This window comes from Rhinopithecus roxellana, chromosome 1, assembly GCF_007565055.1.
Source record: "Rhinopithecus roxellana isolate Shanxi Qingling chromosome 1, ASM756505v1, whole genome shotgun sequence".
In the NCBI taxonomy this organism is placed as follows: domain Eukaryota; kingdom Metazoa; phylum Chordata; class Mammalia; order Primates; family Cercopithecidae; genus Rhinopithecus; species Rhinopithecus roxellana.
Genome location: NC_044549.1, coordinates 50,186,050 through 50,203,344, shown reverse-complemented (window position 1 = coordinate 50,203,344; position 17,295 = coordinate 50,186,050). Strand labels below are relative to the sequence as shown.

Sequence of the window (17,295 nt, the reverse complement as noted above, 5' to 3'; positions counted from 1 at the left end):
CCACCTCCCGTGTTCAAGCAATTCTCCTGTCTCAGCCTCCTGAGTGGTTAGGACTACAGGCGCATGCCACTGCACCCAGCTGATTTTTATATATATATATATATTTTTTTTTTTTTTTTTTTTTTTTTTTTTTTGAGACGGAGTCTCGCTCTGTCGCCCGGGCTGGAGTGCAGTGGCCGGATCTCAGCTCACTGCAAGCTCCGCCTCCCGGGTTTACGCCATTCTCCTGCCTCAGCCTCCCAAGTAGCTGGGACTACAGGCGCCCGCCACCTCGCCCGGCTAGTTTTTTGTATTTTTTTAGTAGAGACGGGGTTTCACCATGTTAGCCAGGATGGTCTCGATCTCCTGACCTCGTGATCCGCCCGTCTCGGCCTCCCAAAGTGCTGGGATTACAGGCTTGAGCCACCGCGCCCGGCCGATTTTTATATTTTTAGTAGAGACGGGGTTTCACCATATTGGTCAGGCCGGTCTCAAACTACTGACCTCAGCTGATCCACTTGCCTCGGCCTCCCAGAGTGCCCTGCTCTATATTTTTGTTTGTTTGTTTATTTTTGAGACGGAGTCTCGCTCTGTCGCCCAGGCTGGAGTGCAGTGGCACGAACTCAGCTCACTGCAACCTCCAGATCCTGGGTTCAAGCAATTCCCCTGCCTCAGCCTCCGGAGTAGCTGGGACTACAGGCACGTGCCACCATGCCTGGCTAATTTTTTGTATTTTTAGTAGAGATGGGGTTTCACAATGTTACCCAGGATGTTCTCGATCTCCTGACCTCATGATCCACCCTCCTCAGCCTCCCAAAGTGCTGGGATTACAGGCGTGAGCCACCGCACCTGGCCATACTCTGTATTTTTTAAAGATCCTATTTGCTGCTTGGTGAGACAGGGTGACAGGACAAGGATGGCAGCCAGAGGGCTGGGGTTGGTGCAGTAAGGGACGCCATTAGTGGAGATGGAGAGGAGGGCCACATCTAAGGTACAGCTCAGGTGGGCACTGCCCAGACGTGTGGGAAGGGAGCGGAGGGTTGGCCTGGTGCCTGCTGGGTGACACTGGATAACTGCTTGGCAGGTTCCGTGGCTCGGCACCCTCTTAGTCCCTCCTTCCTTCATCTCTTCCCTCCGACTCTAGGTTATATCTTGGTTAAGCACAGAGATTCCCTGAAGGGTCCGCTCAAGAAGCAGGAGGTGGATTCAGCCCCACAGCTTCCCAAAGTGGACCTGCTGACGGTGCCTGCAGTCGACATACAGATGGAGGCGCGGCCCATGACCCTGGAGGAGATGGAGGAAGTAGGCAAGCGGTACCGCGAGCGGCAGCGACAGCACAAGGTACCTCACCAGCCCAAGGAGGGCATGCGGCTTGGGGATGAGCAGCTGGGGTTCAGATCACTGCAGTAGCATCACCCGCTGGCTGCAGAACCCTGGGGAGGGGGGTCTTCACCTCTACGACCACCCCTTCTTCACGTCCCTCACCTGTAAAATAAGAATACCTGCCTCCTGAGTTTTTGGCCGGGCGCAGTGGCTCAAGCCTGTAATCCCAGCACTTTGGGAGGCCGAGACGGGCGGATCACAAGGTCAGGAGATCGAGACCATCCTGGCTAACACAGTGAAACCCCGTCTCTACTAAAAATACAAAAAACTAGCCGGGCGAGGTGGCGGGCGCCTGTAGTCCCAGCTACTCGGGAGGCTGAGGCAGGAGAATGGCGTGAACCTGGGAGGCGGAGCTTGCAGTGAGCTGAGATCTGGCCACTGCACTCCAGCCCGGGTGACAGAGCAAGACTCCGTCTCAAAAAAAAAAAAAAAAAAAAAAAAAAAGAATACCTGCCTCCTGAGTTTTTGTGAAAATGTAGTAAGATCCTATTTCTGAAAGTATCACGTCCCCCCTCCCTATTCTTTAATTATGACTTTTCAGCCTGAGACCAGGCCTGCATTTTCATCACAGCTGGAATCCAGGCAGCTGGCACAGGGCCTGGCACTGGGTAGACTCTCCAGAAATACATGGCAAATGAAGGAAGGAAGGATTGATTGCATGAATTAGCTTGTCCAGTAAACATTTGTTGAGAGCCTGCCATGTGCCAGGCACTCTTCTGGGTGTTGTAGTAAGCCTAACAGTCCCTGTCCCTAGGAAGCTGACAGTCTAGTAAGGGAGGCAGACAACATCAATACAATACTACATATAAATATTCATATATAATATAGGCTTGGAGTGGTGTCTTGCACCTGTAAGCCCTGCACCTTGAGAGGCCAAGGTACTGAGAGGACTGCTTGAGCCCAGGAGTTCGAGGCCATCCTAGGCAACATAGGGAGATCCTGTCTCTACAAAAAAATTAAAAAGTTAGCCTAATGTGATGGCATGTGCCTGTGGTCCCAGCTACTCAAGAGGCTGAGGTGAGAGGATTGCCTGAGCCTAGAAGGTTGAGACTGCAGTGAGCTAAGATCGCACCACTGCACTCCAGCCTAAGGGAAACAGCAAGATCGTGTCTCAAAAAAAAAAAAAGTATATACAGGCCAGGTGCAGTGGCTCATGCCTGTAATCCTAGCACTTTGGGAGGCCAAAGTAGGAGGATCACTGGAGGCCAGCAGTTTGAGACCAACCTGGGCAATATAGCAAGGCCCCGTCTCTGCAAAAAGTTTTTTAAAAATTAGCCAGCATGGTGGCATGTGCCTGTGGCTCCACCTACTGAAGAGGCTGAGGCCAGAGGATGGCTTGAACCTGGGAGGTCAAGGCTGCAGTGAGCTATCATTGTACAATGTACCCCAGCCCAGGCTACAGAGTGAGACCATGTCTCTAAAAAAAAAAAAAAAAAAATTAATTAATACAAATATATGTATATAAAAAATTAAAAATACACATTTGTAGTTATACCTACAATATTTGTATTTGTACATATAATAAAATGGCAGATATTGCTAAGTGCTATATCTACTAAGATTTGATTCAGTTGCTTGACAAGAAAACCCAAAATGTTTGAGCAGGGACTGGCCAAGTTCCCCTCTAAAGGGCCAGATAGTAAACATTTTAGGCCTGGTAAGCCATATGTTGTCTGTCACAACTACTCAGCTCTGCTATTGCAGCAGGAAAGCAGCCACAGACAGCACCTTAACAAATGAGTGTGGCTGTGCTCCAACAAAACTTTATTTATAAAAACAGCTGGTGGGCCAGATTTGGCCCATGGGCTGGTCTTTGCTGATTCTGGTGTTAGAAGCTTTAAAAGATAGTTTTTTTTTTTTCCTTGTTAAAAAACAAGGTGGTGGCAGCCAACAAAAGCAGCTACCTGCTCCGCCAGCCTCCTCCTATCTTAGCTCATGGCTTTCACCTCAAGGTTACAGATGGTTGCTCCTAATTTAAATTCCCATGCAGCCAAACACTCAAATGTCACTTTTCTTTTCTTCTCTTTTCTCCTCTTTTCTCCTCTTCTCTTCTTTTCTTTTTCTGAGACAGTCTTACTGTACTGCCCAGGCTGGAGTGCAGTGACTTGATCTTGGCTCACAGAAGCCTCAACTTCCTAGGGTCAAGCCATCCTTCCACCTCAGCCTCCTGAGAAGCTGGGACTACAGGCATGTACCACCATGCCCAGCTAATTTTTGCTTGTAGAAACAGGGTTTTGCCACGTTGCCCAGACTGATCTCGGACTCCTGGGCTCAAGTTATCCTCCTGCCTCGGCCTCCCAAAGTGCTGGGATTACAGGTGTGAGCCACCTTGTGGCCTTGTGAATGTCATTTTTCAATAGGACACCTCTAGGGCATGTGTACTGTGTTTTACTGTATATGTTACACAATCGTGTGCACACCTGCACACCCAACAGGGCTGTGACTTCAGAACCTGAGCTTCTGAACCTGAAGTCTTCACTGACTTCAGAACCGGAACTGCAGCCCCACTGGACATTGGTTGCCATCATCCCTCGTGGGGACCTCGCAGGGGAGAGGTCGATGAGGCACTGCATGTACCTTCTTCTGGCCAGGAGGAGGGACACAGGCAAGAGAAGTACAAGCCCCTTTCTGCTTCCTTCGCAGCTCATGATCCCCTCCATCCAGTACACAGAGCAGTGCCGCCTGGTGCGCTGTGGGAATCAGCACTTTGATGAGCACTGCCTGCCATCCACCATCCACGGGGATATGAGGGAGCTCATTGACTCGACCCGCAGGCACAACTTTCTCGTCTACCTGCAATGCTGGAAGCTCTGTGAGTCCTATGGCCTCCTGCTGACGGAGGACATCCTCATGAAAGGTAAGGGCCTCGGTGGCTGGCTCTAGGAAGATGCCAAGGGAACCCCAGAGCTGGGGCGAGGGTGATGCCACCCAAGGCACCCATGCAGCCATTCAAGCCACTGTAGTCTCTGGTGGTGACACTGGGAATAAGGCAGAGTGGGGGCGTGGAGGAGAAGAGGAGGAGCCCAGTCTGTTTTGCTGCTAGATGAGATTTCCAGAACACAAGTCCTGGAGGTCTGGGTTCCACAACTGAGATTTAGAGGTCTGGATTCTGGAACGCTGAGCTTGGTGAACCAAAAGCTTATCCTAGAGTAGAAAGCCCCAAGGACAGGAGTTCTGAGTGAGAAAGCCCTGAGGTTGAACATAAAGAGTTGTAATAATGAAGAGGGAGATTTGATAGAAATGATAACTGCTATCAAAACAAAGCCTTTCTCTAGGCCAGGCTGTTGCTTGGTTCTTCTGCAACAAGCAGTGGGGTACGAATGCACCTGGAGACAGGACCTGCTGAAGCCCTGAGATTTCCACACTGCTTCTACCCTCTGCTTGGGTGGAGAATGCGTTTTCATACATTCAAGCTGGTCTGAGCCCACTGTGTCTCTGAGGGGTGAGCACTTCTAATATGTGGGAGTGGAGAAGGGCCCAGCCCCAACATGACAATTTAGCAATGCCTGCATTCCAAACTCGTGAATTGGTGAATGTATAAATTTGTTTTGTTTTGTTTTGAAACGGAGTCTCACTCTGTTGCCCAGGCTGGAGTGTAGTGATGCGATCTCAGCTCACTGCAACCTCTACCTCCTGGGTTCAAGCAATTCTCCTGCCTTGGCCTCCCGAGTAGCTGGGACTACAGGTGTGCACCACCATGCACAGCTAATTTTTGTATTTTTAGTAGAGACAGGGTTTCACCATGTTGGCCAGGCCGGTCTTGAACTCCTGATCTCAGGTGATTCACCTGCCTTGGCCTCCCAAAGTGCTGGGATGACAGGCATGAGCCACCGCCCCTGGCCTGGTGAGTGTATAAATTTAATGGGCAGGATCTTCTCTGTGCTTTAAAAACATGAAGGAGCAAGCTGCACTTGGGGGCAGAGGTTTTCTCCTCGGGACCTCTGCCTAGGAAGGAACTTTGGCCATACTGGGAAATGTAGCTTTCTGAGAAAGGAACATGCCACACAGGCAGTGGTGTGACTTATGTGAGAACTAGACTTTACAGTTCACAATTGATTATTACCATCTTTTTCCCAAGAGGGAGGGAAACAAGTGCTGAATTTATAGGGCCTTGGGTCTTCTTAGATTAGTTTGCTAGGGCTCCCATAACAAAATACCAGTCTGTGGACTGGGCTGCTTCCACAGCAGGAATTTATTTTTCACCATTCTGGAAGCTGGAAGTCCCAGATCGAGGTGCCAGCAGGGCCGATTTCCAAGGCCTCTCTCCTTGGCTGGCAGATGGCTGCCTCCTTGCTGCCTCCACAGTTTTTTCTCTGCACATGCACACCTGGTGTCTCTCTTGTGTGTCCACATTTTCTCTTATAAGGATACTAGTCAAATTGGATTAGGACCCACCCATGGACAGCCTCGTTTTAGCTTGATCATCTCCTTCAATACTTTATCTCCAGGCTGGGCACAGTGGTTCATCCCAATAATCCCAGTACTTTGGGAGACCAAGGCGGAAGGATAGCTTGATCCCAGGAGTTCAAGGCTGTAGTGAGCTATGATCATACCATGTACTCCAGCCTGAGTGACAGAGCCAGACCCAGTCTGGAAAAAAAAAAAAAAAAAAAAAAAACACCAAAATCTCCAAATGAAGTCACATCCTTTTTTTCCCCCCTCAATGGTCACATTCTAGCAGGGTGAAGTGGCTCGTGTCTATAATCCCAGCACTTTGGGAGGCCGAGGTGGGTGGATTGCTTGAGCCCAGGAGTTCGAGAACAGCCTGGGCAACATGGCAAAACCCCATCTCTGCAAAAAATACAAACATTCATCAGGCATGGTAGCATGTGCCTGTAATCTCAGCTACTCAGGAGGCTGAGGTAGGAGGATCGCTTGAGCCCGGGAGGTCGAAGTTGCAGTAAGCCGAGATCGCACCACTGCACTCCAGCCTAGACGACAGAGCGAGACCCTTTCTGTCTCTCTCTCATATACGCACACATGCACACACATGTCACATTCTAAGGTATAAGGATTAGAATTACAACATATGAATTTTGGGGAGACACAATTTGGCCCATAACAAGTGTATATAGGAGAATGTGATCAGAGTCTCTCAGGAACACAGGCAAGCAACTTCAGTGGTCATTGTCTCCCATGCGTGCTGCCTGGGCTGGGAGGGCAGAGACAGAAGGAGATCCTACAGCTCTGGATGCTGACTTTTCACCAAAACATCCCTCCTTCTTCCTTCCTTGGGGAGCCTCACCTTTCCGGGTTATTTACGCCATGGTCTTACACAGTAGTGGAGCTGCAGCTCTGTCTTCTGAAATGCAGGCCGGCTTGCCATGTGCCCCGGACTGCTCCTCTGGGTTAGGTCTTCCCCTGTGTGCCTCCTTTGTCCTTCCCCACCAGAACATCAAGCGCCCCCCACCCCTTTATTTTATTTTATTTTTTTGAGAGATGGGATCTTGCTTTGTTGCCCAGGCTGATCTCGAACTCCTGGGCTCAAGCGATCTTCCCACCTCAGCCTCCCAAAGTACTGGGATTACAGGAGTGAGCCACTGCATCCACCCCTGGCTTTTGCTAGCTGCTGGGTTCCTACATGGGTGAGCTTCACCTGTCTGCAGGATCTCATGTTCACGGGCACACAGGAGCATCCTGTGGGTAGGACTAGGCCCAAATCCATCTCTGACCACTGTCTTGGCCACTGGCTATTGGGTATCTTTATGACAGAGGCCTGATCTCCTGTAGGCAGAGAGGCTCAAATATCAGGACTTCCAGCTCTGTGTTCTAGACTAGACCTTGGTGGCTCAGACTCCAGGCCTCAAGCTCAGGAGCCAGAATTCTAAACAAGGTCTCCCCCTCCCCTGTGAATATAACTTTATTGGCTTTCCACCCTGGTTTTGGTGATAATACTTGCTCATCTGAATTTTTTGAAAACATAAAAATCTAAATTCCACCAGCCTGAGTTGGCCGTTGTGAACCTTTTAGTGACCATCCTTTCACAAATCTCTTTTTCTTTTCCATTTATAGAAAATTATTTATATAACTCATTTTTAAATCATACTTTAAAAAATCATGTGTACCTTTTGAAAATATTAGTGTTACATATCTCCCCCTTCCCTCTCCTTCTTTCTCACCTCCACAGCCCCTTCCCAACCCCCAAATAGCCAACATTAACTAGCTGGAGTGTAACTTCCATCACTTTTTCTAGAACATGAGCTTTCATGTGTTACCATCTTAAGACAAGCACTGCTCAATAGCTGCAGAAGGTGGAGACCCTGGCTCAGTATTTTTTATATTCAGCACATCTGAGAAAACTCTACCAAGGATCTCCATGAGATTAATTCAAGACAAGGAGAAAACTGCCACCAAACAAATCTAAGTGGGCCAGGCACAGTGGCTCATGCCTGTAATCCCAGCAGTTTGGGAGGCTGGGGTAGGTAGGATGGCTTGAGCCCAGGAGTTCCAGACCTGCCTAGGTAACATAGCAAGACCCCATCTCTACTAAAAATTTAAGAAATCAGCCAGGCATGTTGGTGCATGCCTGTGGCCCTGGCTACTCAGGAGGATAAGGTAGGAGGGTCGCTTAAGCCCAGGAAGTTGAGGCTGCAGTGAGCCATGATCTGTACTTTAGCCTGGGTGACGGAGTGAGACTTTGCCTCAGAAAAACAAAACAAAACAGAAAATAGGTCTAAGTTAACCTCATCAAGTCTTGGTCAAATCCTCCTGCCTCCTGGGACAGCTCAGACCTCGTTGCACCCAGGCCTTGGGGGCTTTGTTGACCTGGTTATAAACAAGCCCCCTTCATCTGTAGTCCCCTGAGCCATATTGTCCCAAAGCTCCTTTCCTGGCATCACACTACAGCTATATGCACGTCACCACTGGGGCAGTGGTTCAAAGGACCCCTCTGCATTATTTTTGTGACTTCCAGTGAATCTACAACTATTCAACAACAAAAAGTTACTATATAGATAAGAAGAAAACATCTTAAAAACGTGAATTAACAAAACAAAACAAAACAAAAACCACCTCATCTGACCCCAGAGGCTCAGGGAGGGATGGGCGGTCTGGATTGATGGCTGCAGATGCTTCTCTTGCTGTCCACAGCCTTGCTGTACCCAGGAGACAAGATCATTTTCCAGATGGACAAAGTGCGCCCCATCCGGCAGCCAGGACGCTACTACTCTGACTGGAAGGTCTTTTCTCCGAATCTGGCTCTGCTCCGGTCCCAGGGCCCCAGCAAGTCTAAGAGGACTGACAAGCTGAGTTTCAGACCCTCTTTCTCCCTGCCTTGGCCTCCTGCCCCATTGCTGGCCTTTCAGTGCAGGGGCTGGAGGCTGGCATACCTGGGACGCCATGCTGTGCTTGTGTCTGCATCCTAGGGCAGCATCCCCCAACCTGACTGCTCACTGCAGACTGACCAGTCCCGGGTCCCCCTTGGCATGTGTCTCAGGATCACGGCCTGCTGGCCTCAGCTCCCATACAGCTACCCTCCTGACCCCAGTCCTGCACAATCGCAAGGTTTCTGGAAAAGATGAAAAAGAGAGCCTTCTTAGAGAACATGGCTGGAGTGAGGGCCTTCACAAATCCCCAGCCAGGTGTCAGGGCCCTGCAGAGAACAAGGGGCCACCCTTTCTCTGCCCTGCCCCCTTGCAGCGGACACACCCCTTCTCTGGCAAGAGGTGGGCTTGCAGCTCCTAGGAGGAGAAAGGAACGTTTCCCTGGGGCCCGCTCCCAGCCCTTTCGAGAGACCAACGTGAGTCTTCTCCAAGAAAACGGCCTCCTTTGGCACTCCAAAGCCTGAGCTACCCAGATTTGAGTCAAGCAGCAGGTGACAGCCCATGGGCAGCATCAGTGGGTGACTGCAGATGAACAAGGCAGCATCTCCGCAGAGGGAGGGGCGCAGCATGGGTGGAGGAGAGCCCAGCTGGCCCTGCACCTGGACCCCTGCCAGCTGCCCACTGGGTGTGTGGGCAGAATGCCCGCAGTGGGACACAGCGGGGCCCTATAGAGATCAGACAGGCCTCCGGTTAAATGGACAAGGCACTTCTCTGAGCCTCAGCATCTTCATGTGTAAAGGGGACTAGTAGCTCCTACCATACACTATGAGGATCAGATAAGAAAGAGCGTCAACATCTTAGCAGTGACAGCACTCAATCAATGATTGTCGTTGTTTTACCTTGCTCTGGTTGGGGCATCTTCAAGTGCAGGAGTAGGCCCAGGCCTGCAGGTGGGTCCTGGCCATGACATGGGCTGTGACTTCCTTCCGGCCCCGGGTGGCCCAGGAAGTGGCTGGGAACCTAGGAAGGGGATTTTGGTCCATGCTTAGGTAGCCCATAGCTAATAAAGGATAAAGAGAGTTCTCTTACCTCAAGGAGAGACATTGACTGTATCTTGCTTCTTAGGGTTATGAAAGATTCCGAAGTCAGATGGAAGCTGGGTGGGAAAGAGTGTTGTGAACCATTAGCGATATCTGTCAGGCTCAGGGTTGGAGGGGGAGGGGGTTAGATTTCACCATCTTCGTCCTCAGGGCTGGGTTAAGCTCCGGAGTGGGGAGTGGGAGCCAGGGACCCCAAAAGGACTCGGGATTCGGCAGTGACTTACTGAGCCTTCCTCATAACTACCCTGAGAGGTCTCTATTCTGGACGATGAGAAAACCAAGGATAAGAAAGGGGACATGACTTGCCCAGGTCACCTGGCTGGATTCTGAGGCTAGGTCCGGCTGACCCAAGCCCACTGTGTTCCCCTGGAGCATGGAGGCACAGAGTCAGGGTCCACCTCAGGTGGAAGACATTTTTCTTTCAGAGCTCTGGTTTGAGACTTAGAAACGGGCCCACCCCTGCGGCCCCTGACCTACTCCCTAAAGCCCCATTGGCTTGGATTTCCACTCTCCTCACAAAATGCCTCTCTCTCCTCCACTAGGAAACCACCAAAGAAAAGCAAGAAAATGCACTTTAAGGAGTTTGAGGAATTTACCAGGTCTGTGGCAATCATCTAACTCCACAAGGAAGGAAGGTGGGAGGAGGCGCAGCTTCACCTGAGACAACTGGGACTCTGCGCTCCTGGCATAACAGCTGGGGCTCGGTGCCCTGGCCTGAGAGGCAATAACACAACACAGAGAGGGCCAGGAGGCATCGCTCCAGGGCTTTCCATGTGTCCGCTCACTCAAATCCTCCCAACAGCCCTATGAAGTGACACTAAGCATATTCATTTTACACAGGAGGAAACTGAGGCAACAGAAAGGGCAAATATCATGCTCAGAGTCACACATCTGTGAAGTGGTGGAGTGCAGATCTGAACCCAGCTAGGGCGGCTCCAGGGGCCGTACTCCAAACAGCACATTAAAATGCCTCCAGATAACAGATGGTGGCACTTAAGACTTTGAGTTTTAGAGGCATTGGACAGGGAGTGAAGCCTGCACTTGGCCACTTGCTCAGGGTGCAACGGCCTCTCCAGGCCTCTGGGTCCTCACAGGTGAGGTCAACAGGATAACAGGGCTGACCATATGGAACTGTGGGGAGGACTGAGGTGCTGAAGTGCTTGGCACAGGCCTAAATCTCCGCTTTGGTCACAGTTAGTGGGCTCTGCGATGAAGCCTCAGCCCTGGCCTGTCTGCCATGACACCATCCCTGTGTCTTCTTGTTCTCCAGGAAGCTGAAGGAGAGGAGGTCCAGTGGTCTGCAGCAAACGCACCCCAATTCCTTCTGGCCGGGTCACCTTCTGGATAAGCTGCAGCTCTACCTGCCCACTGTGGCCACAGACCGGAGCCTGGCGCTCTTCAGTTGTGTTCAACACCAGCCCCATGTCTACCCAGCCACCTACCACCCTGACCACTGGTGGCCCCTTAGGAACAAGAACTACATGACCCGCGCCTATTATGATGCTGCCAAGGTGTACTACATCAACTAGAGCGGGCCAGGTGTTGCCGGACCCAGCCTTCCTGGGCCAGGAGCCGGTGCAGCCAGCAGCCCAGAGCCCAGACACAAGAGGAGTGTCAAAGAGTCAGACTAAAGAAATCCTTTCAAAGACGGATGGCCGGGGCCCAGTTCCCTCTAGACTCCAAGTGTCCAGTGTCTCAGAGGGTAGATGTGTCTAAGGAAGGACGTACATTTTTTTACTATTTCCCTCCCCTGACCTCTGCCCTTTCTAAATAAAGCAGGTTGGAGTTTTTCTTATGTCACCTGTGACCCAGCTAATGTGATTTCTTGCTCAGGAGCTGTGGCCGGGGGGAAAACTTGAGCCCGGGGGAATACAGGCACATTCCCTGGGCTATTCCAGGGATGACTGCAGGCCACCTTCAGCCTCTAGTCCTGGGACCCCAGTGCCCACAGGGAAGCAGTGTGGGTACCCCTGTGCTCTCCTCTGTGAAGTGAGGTGGCAGCATGTCCCGTACCCCACAAAGACTGAGCCATCAGGTTACTGCTTCCAAATCTCTTGGGTCTTTGGAAACTGAAGGCAGGCTGTCTGGTTCATGAACCCTCCCGGTCGATGAACTCACTTGAACCGATCAAGACCTTTTCTTTCATGACACGCATCATGCAGGCTGCTATTAGCAGTGTGCTTCCCTGCTCCACATCCCATCTCACTACAGACAGCCTGCAGGATAAGCACGATTCATGAGGTGTGGAATAGCCACAGATGCAGCAGGGTTCTAGCCCCAACACTACGGCTTGCCAGCTATGTGACCTCAGACATTCCACTTTTCTGGGTCTCCTCAAACTCCCCATTCCCTTCATGCCCAAAACCTCACCATGGAGTTATTAACACACCCTTCTCACCTCTCTCTCATTCAGTCATCAATACAATCCAATTTAACTTCTGGCCCCTTCGGGTCCCTGGAACTACCCCTGTCAAGATCGCCAGTGACATCTGTACTGTGTTCCAGGAGTGGAATCTAGGAGGGTTTTTTTTTGCTCCTGAAATTTGATTTTCAAAATAATCTTAAAACAAAAGCCAAGGGCCAGGCGCAGTGGCTCACGCCTGTAATCCCAGCATTTTGGGAGGCCAAGGCGGGCAGATCGCCTGAGGACAGGAGTTTGAGACCAGGCTGACCAACATAGTGAGACCCCTGTCTCTACTAAAAATAAAAAAAATTAGTCGGGCATGGTGGCTCACACCTGTAATCCCAGCTACTACGGAGCCTGAGACAGGAGAATCACTTGGCCCCGGAACCTGGGAGGTGGAGGTTGCAGTGAGCTGAGATCATGCCACTCCATTGCACTCCAGCCTGGGCGACAGAGTAAGACTCCATCTCAAAAAAAAAGAAAAAAAAAAAGCTAAGCAAATCAAGAACAAGTTTAAAAGTTAGACAGTAGCTGGGCACAGCTACTCGGGAGGCTGAGGCGAGGACAAGAGGATCGCTTAAGACCAGGAGCTGGAGACCAACCTGGTCAACACAATGAAACCATGGCTCTACGCAACAACCAACAGAACAAAACAAGGTAGTTTAGAATAATGGTTAGAAGCGTGGAGCCTGGAGTAAAATCTCCAAAATTCTCCTTCCACATATGCAAAATAGAGACAATAATAGGAGTACATTATAGAATTGTGGTAGACCTATGAACCCCATCGCATGTTAGCAGTTCCGGTTTTATTACTATGTACTATGTAAATTCAGTGAGGGAATTTTGGAAAATCTGTCTTGTTCTCTCCTGACCACTAGGAGGTGCACTTCGGGGTAGAAGAAACACGACCGGAAATAGCCCAAACGTTAGATTGGCTTCAACTTCTGGCGGAAGTAGATTCCTCCCTACACCAGGCGTTAACTCAGAAAGAATTCCAAATTTCTACCTAGTGCCAAGGGCAGGGAGGATAAATTTTCCTTTATACTCTTAGATGTTAATCTCTATTAAAACAGTTAAATTCGGCATTTTTGCAGCACTATTTCTTTGACGTGTCTTTTTTAAAGGACCCGGAGCCGGAAGTGCTTACCTTTTCCCTGCCAGGACCCAGGGGGTTACCTCCCATCAGCACCGGCGCGCTCTTGTCCACTGTCTCTTTCTCGGCGCTTCTGTTTCTGGCTCCGTGTGTTTGTTTGTTTGTTTTTGTTTGTTTGCTTTTGAGACAGAGTCTCACTCTGCTGCCCAGGCTGAAGTGCAGTGGTGCGATCTCAGCTTACTGCAGCCTCCGCTTCCCGGGTTCAAGCGATTCTCCTGCCTCAGCCTGCCAAGTAACTGGGACTACAGGCGCCCGCCACCACGCCTGGCTAATTTTTGTATTTTTAGTAGAGAGTGGGTTTCACTATGTTGGCCAGGCTGGTCTCGAACGCCTGACCTCAAGTGATCCGCCCGCCTCGGCCTCCCAAAGTGCTGGGATTACAGGCGTGAGCCCCCGCGCCCGGCCTCGATGAGTCTTAATCTGGGTGTGTCCCCTGGTAAGGAGGCCTTCCCTACCACTGTGTGTCTGTGGATATTGTCGGCTTGCTGGAGCGCCTACAGCAACAGAGTGAAGCAGGCAGCCGGGGCGGGGGCGGGGCGGTGGTTGGGCTTTGCATCTGTTGACGAAAAGAGTCAAACTGTGTGAAGTATTTGAAGAGACTTATTCTGAGTCCAGTATGAGTGAACATGGCCCCTGACACAGCCCTCAGAAGGTCCTGAGAACATGTGCCCAAGGTGGTTGGGGTGCAGCTTGGTTTTGTACATTTTAAGGAGGTGTGTTGGGGGGGCCTGGGCCAGGCTATTGGTAGATTTGACAATTGGTCGAGTTTGTCCAAAGACCTGGAATCAACAAAAAGGAATGCCTGGGTTCAGAAAAGCGGAAGCGGTTGTGGAGACCAAGATTCTTATTTACGCAGATGAAGCCTCCAGGTAGCGGGCTTCAAAGAGACTAGATTGTAGATGTTTCTTATCAGACCTGAAAAGGTGCCATACTCTTAGTGGAGTCTCTCCTGGCTCAGGGAGAAGACCTGGAAAGGGAGGGGGATTCACTACAGAACGTAGATTGTCCCAAGAGACAGCTTTACAGGGCCATGTCAGAATGTGTCAAAGAAATATATTTTTGAGTAAAGTACTTCTGTTTCTTTCAGGGCCTGCAATCTGTCATGTGATGCTATACTAGAGTCAGGTTGAAATTTGGTGTCTTACTGCTACAAAGTCTGTTTTGTCAGTCTTGGGATCGCTTTTAATGTTAATGCTGGTCAGCTGTGCCTGAATTCCATAGGGAGAAGGGCATAATGAGGCAAATTCGACCCCGCATTTGGCCTGAACTAGTTTTTCAGGTTAACTTAGGAATGCCCTTGGCCAAGAGCAGGAGTCCATTCAGTTGGGTTGGGGGCTTAGAATTTAATTTTTGGTTTATACCGTGCTTACTGCTGTTGGCCCACGTGCATTCGTTCATTGCCATGGCCCCACACTCCTTTCCTTCTAGTCTGTGACCCTAGGGCCCCTGTGGTGGGACTGCAAAAAAAAAAAAAAAAAAAAGATGGGGTGCAGGTCTGCTCACTCAGTTGTTGACAGAGATTCTGATAGTCAGGATCTCTGGGAATATAAAGATGAAACTTCCCCCTCGCCTTCAAGGATATCACGGGCCAGAAGGCAAAGTTGTTTTGAATACGTGGTTCATTGAGTACCCACCCTGTGCCAATTGATGGCTGCAAAGAGAACAGAAGGGGTGGTGCTGCTGTAGGAAATAAATGAATGGCTCGGAAGACCACACTGAGGAAGGTGTGAGTTGATACTGGAAGATCTCCAGGTTTGAGGCATCCTTAGAGGGATATGATGGTTTTGTGTGTGTAGAGGGTGTGGTAGCGCAGCAGCTCCCTGGGGAATTAGAAGGTTTTTCTTTATTGACAGTTTACCCTGTGACAGGCACTGCAGGCATTCAGCGCACCGTGTCTTCTCCATTTTACAGGTGAGGAAAAGACGCAAGTTCAAGTAGATGGTCAAGGCCAGTACTACCGGAAGGACCATCTGGGGGTTCGGATACTGGTGGGGTGGGATTTGCTGCCCCTTGCAAATTGAGAGTATCTCGGGGTCAGTTTTGGTTTGCTCAGCTGTTGGCATTCTTTGGGCTCTGAGTGGGTGAGGTGACCCTTGACCTCCTGGGATCGCGTCTGGAGAGTGCCTAGTATTCTGCCAGCTTCGGAAAGGGAGGGAAAGCAAGCCTGGCAGAGGCACCCATTCCATTCCCAGCTTGCTCTGTAGCTGGCGATTGGAAGACACTCTGCGACAGTGTTCAATCCGTGGGTGGGAAAACCTCCTTCCCAGCCTCCTTCCAGGATTCTTCCTCACCTGGGGCTGCTTCTTTCCCAGAAGGCATCATGGCCGCCCTCAGACCCCTTGTGAAGCCCAAGATGGACGAAAAGAGAACCAAGAAGTTCATCCGGCACCAGTCAGACCGATATGTCAAAATTAAAGTATATGGCCCTGGAATGGAAACAGGTGTGGGGTGAAGAAAGAAGCTTCCAACAGGCTGTCGGTTTCTGACATCACCTAGTCGGGACTACCTTTGACCGATGAACTGGTTTGTGGAAGAGCTTTCTGTAGAAATACAGGTCTCCCCCAGTGTGCCCTAGTGCTGGTACTTAAGTCTCTTGGTGTATGAAGTGAAATTTAAATGAGAAGGGACACTTGGCTGTTTCGATGTGTTTAGAGGGCTTTGCATTTGTGTCGTGTATTTTGGGTTGCCTTATGACAGCAGGATCCCTATTTTATAGACAGGAAAACTCAGAGGTGCTGAGAGCAGTGTCTGCAGCTGTGCTCGCCATCTCAGTATCTACACAGTCCCCTCGCGTCCCATTGGTGTCTGTCTCCATTTCTTGGGAGTGAGAATGGCAGGGGTGCCTGCATTCCTAATGGCTAAAGCCAAGAGCTCCTGGTTTTTGCCACCAAAAAAGCATGTAAGGAAATAGTGAAGTCCTGTTACCAAAGGCAGCTACTGTGTGGCATACTTCCTTTTCATCTGGTCCTTTTTTCCCTCCCCAAAGGAAGAGGTGGCACTCTGCACAGACGCTAACCCACCTGTGTGTTATTTCCTTCAGCGTAACTGGCGGAAACCCCAAGGGATTGACAACAGGGTTTGTAGAAGGTTCAAGGGCCAGATCTTGATAGGATGTCCAGCATTGGTTATAGGAGCAAAAAAACCCAGAAAGCACATGCTGCCCAGTGGCTTCCGGAAGTTCTTGGTCCACAATGTCAAGCAGCTGGGAGTGCTGCTGATATGTAACAAGTGAGTTGGGCCCATCTCTGGTTTCAGGGCTCAGAAGTTTGAGTCTGTGCGGGCACTTCTGGCAGGAACTCTGGAAACTCTTGGGATGCATTTTGGGAAGTTGACATTCTCTGAGGGAATCTGAAGTCATTCCTTGCAGGAGTTTAGAGAATTCTTGTTGGGGCCTGGTGTGGTGGCTCATGCCTGTAATCCCAGCACTTTGGGAGGCCAAGGCGGGCAGATCACCTGAGGTCAGGAGTTTGAGACCAACCTGGCCAACTTGGCGAAACGCCATCTCTACTAAAAGACAAAATTAGTCAAGCGTGGTGATGTACGCCTGGTGGAGGCTGAGGCGGGAGAACCAGGAGGAGAGGTTGCGGTGAGCTACAATCGCGCCACTGCACTCCAGCCTGGGCAACAGTGAAACTCCATCTCAAAAGGAAAAAATTGCTGTTGGGGAGTTCAGTGTGTTTCCTTTGTTGGAGAGGGGAGAGACTTTTGTCCTCATAACTCTGGAGACCCAAGACCAGAAAAATGGACTTTGCTTGACACAGTGAACACAGCAGTAATCACCGGTTTTCAATATAATATCTTTTGGCTGTTGTTTCCAGAATGTTGCTTTATGAGGGAATTTGGGGAAGATCAAACATAGGCCTCAGAACTTAAGGGGCCCTTTATGCTTTGGTAAGGAGTATTTTCAGGGGCACGGAGGCTTTACAGTCAAATGTGAACTAGAAGGAGAATTAAGAGGAAGACTTTGTGGACAGAGAGTGCTTACACAGAGGTGGAGAGTGCAAGGAGGGGTCA

General features: G+C 50.3%; 1 protein-coding gene, 1 long non-coding RNA gene and 1 other non-coding gene across 10 annotated transcripts in view; all 3 read left to right on the top strand.

Moving 5' to 3' along the window:
• The window catches only part of EFCAB12 (EF-hand calcium binding domain 12), a 34,736-nt gene extending 23,212 nt beyond the window's left edge, over positions 1-11,524 (top strand). For 2 of the 7 annotated variants that reach the window (XM_010381497.2, XM_030927990.1), the window contains 5 exons: positions 1,124-1,320; positions 4,006-4,219; positions 8,452-8,605; positions 10,267-10,323; positions 10,995-11,524. In XM_010381497.2, the coding sequence (XP_010379799.2) occupies positions 1,124-1,320; positions 4,006-4,219; positions 8,452-8,605; positions 10,267-10,323; positions 10,995-11,253 (881 nt within the window). In that variant the 3' untranslated portion in view covers positions 11,254-11,524. Of the gene's footprint in view, positions 1-1,123; positions 1,321-4,005; positions 4,220-8,451; positions 10,819-10,994 lie in introns of those variants that run through there. The other 5 variants (XR_004056843.1, XR_004056884.1, XR_004056777.1 and 2 more) reach the window with 5 other exon arrangements.
• Positions 11,525-13,299: 1,775 nt separating this feature from the next.
• LOC104676625 lies at positions 13,300-16,423 on the top strand. Of its 2 annotated transcripts, XR_004056992.1 has the most exons (3): positions 13,300-13,717; positions 15,135-15,192; positions 15,594-16,423. It is a non-coding gene; the product is annotated as an uncharacterized LOC104676625 (long non-coding RNA). The 2 variants fall into 2 exon arrangements; XR_004056967.1 differs by lacking the exon at positions 13,300-13,717 and having other exon boundaries at positions 13,730-15,192.
• LOC115892196 lies at positions 15,377-15,515 on the top strand. The gene has a single exon (XR_004052081.1). It is a non-coding gene; the product is annotated as a small nucleolar RNA SNORA7 (small nucleolar RNA).
• Positions 16,424-17,295: the final 872 nt, after the last annotated feature.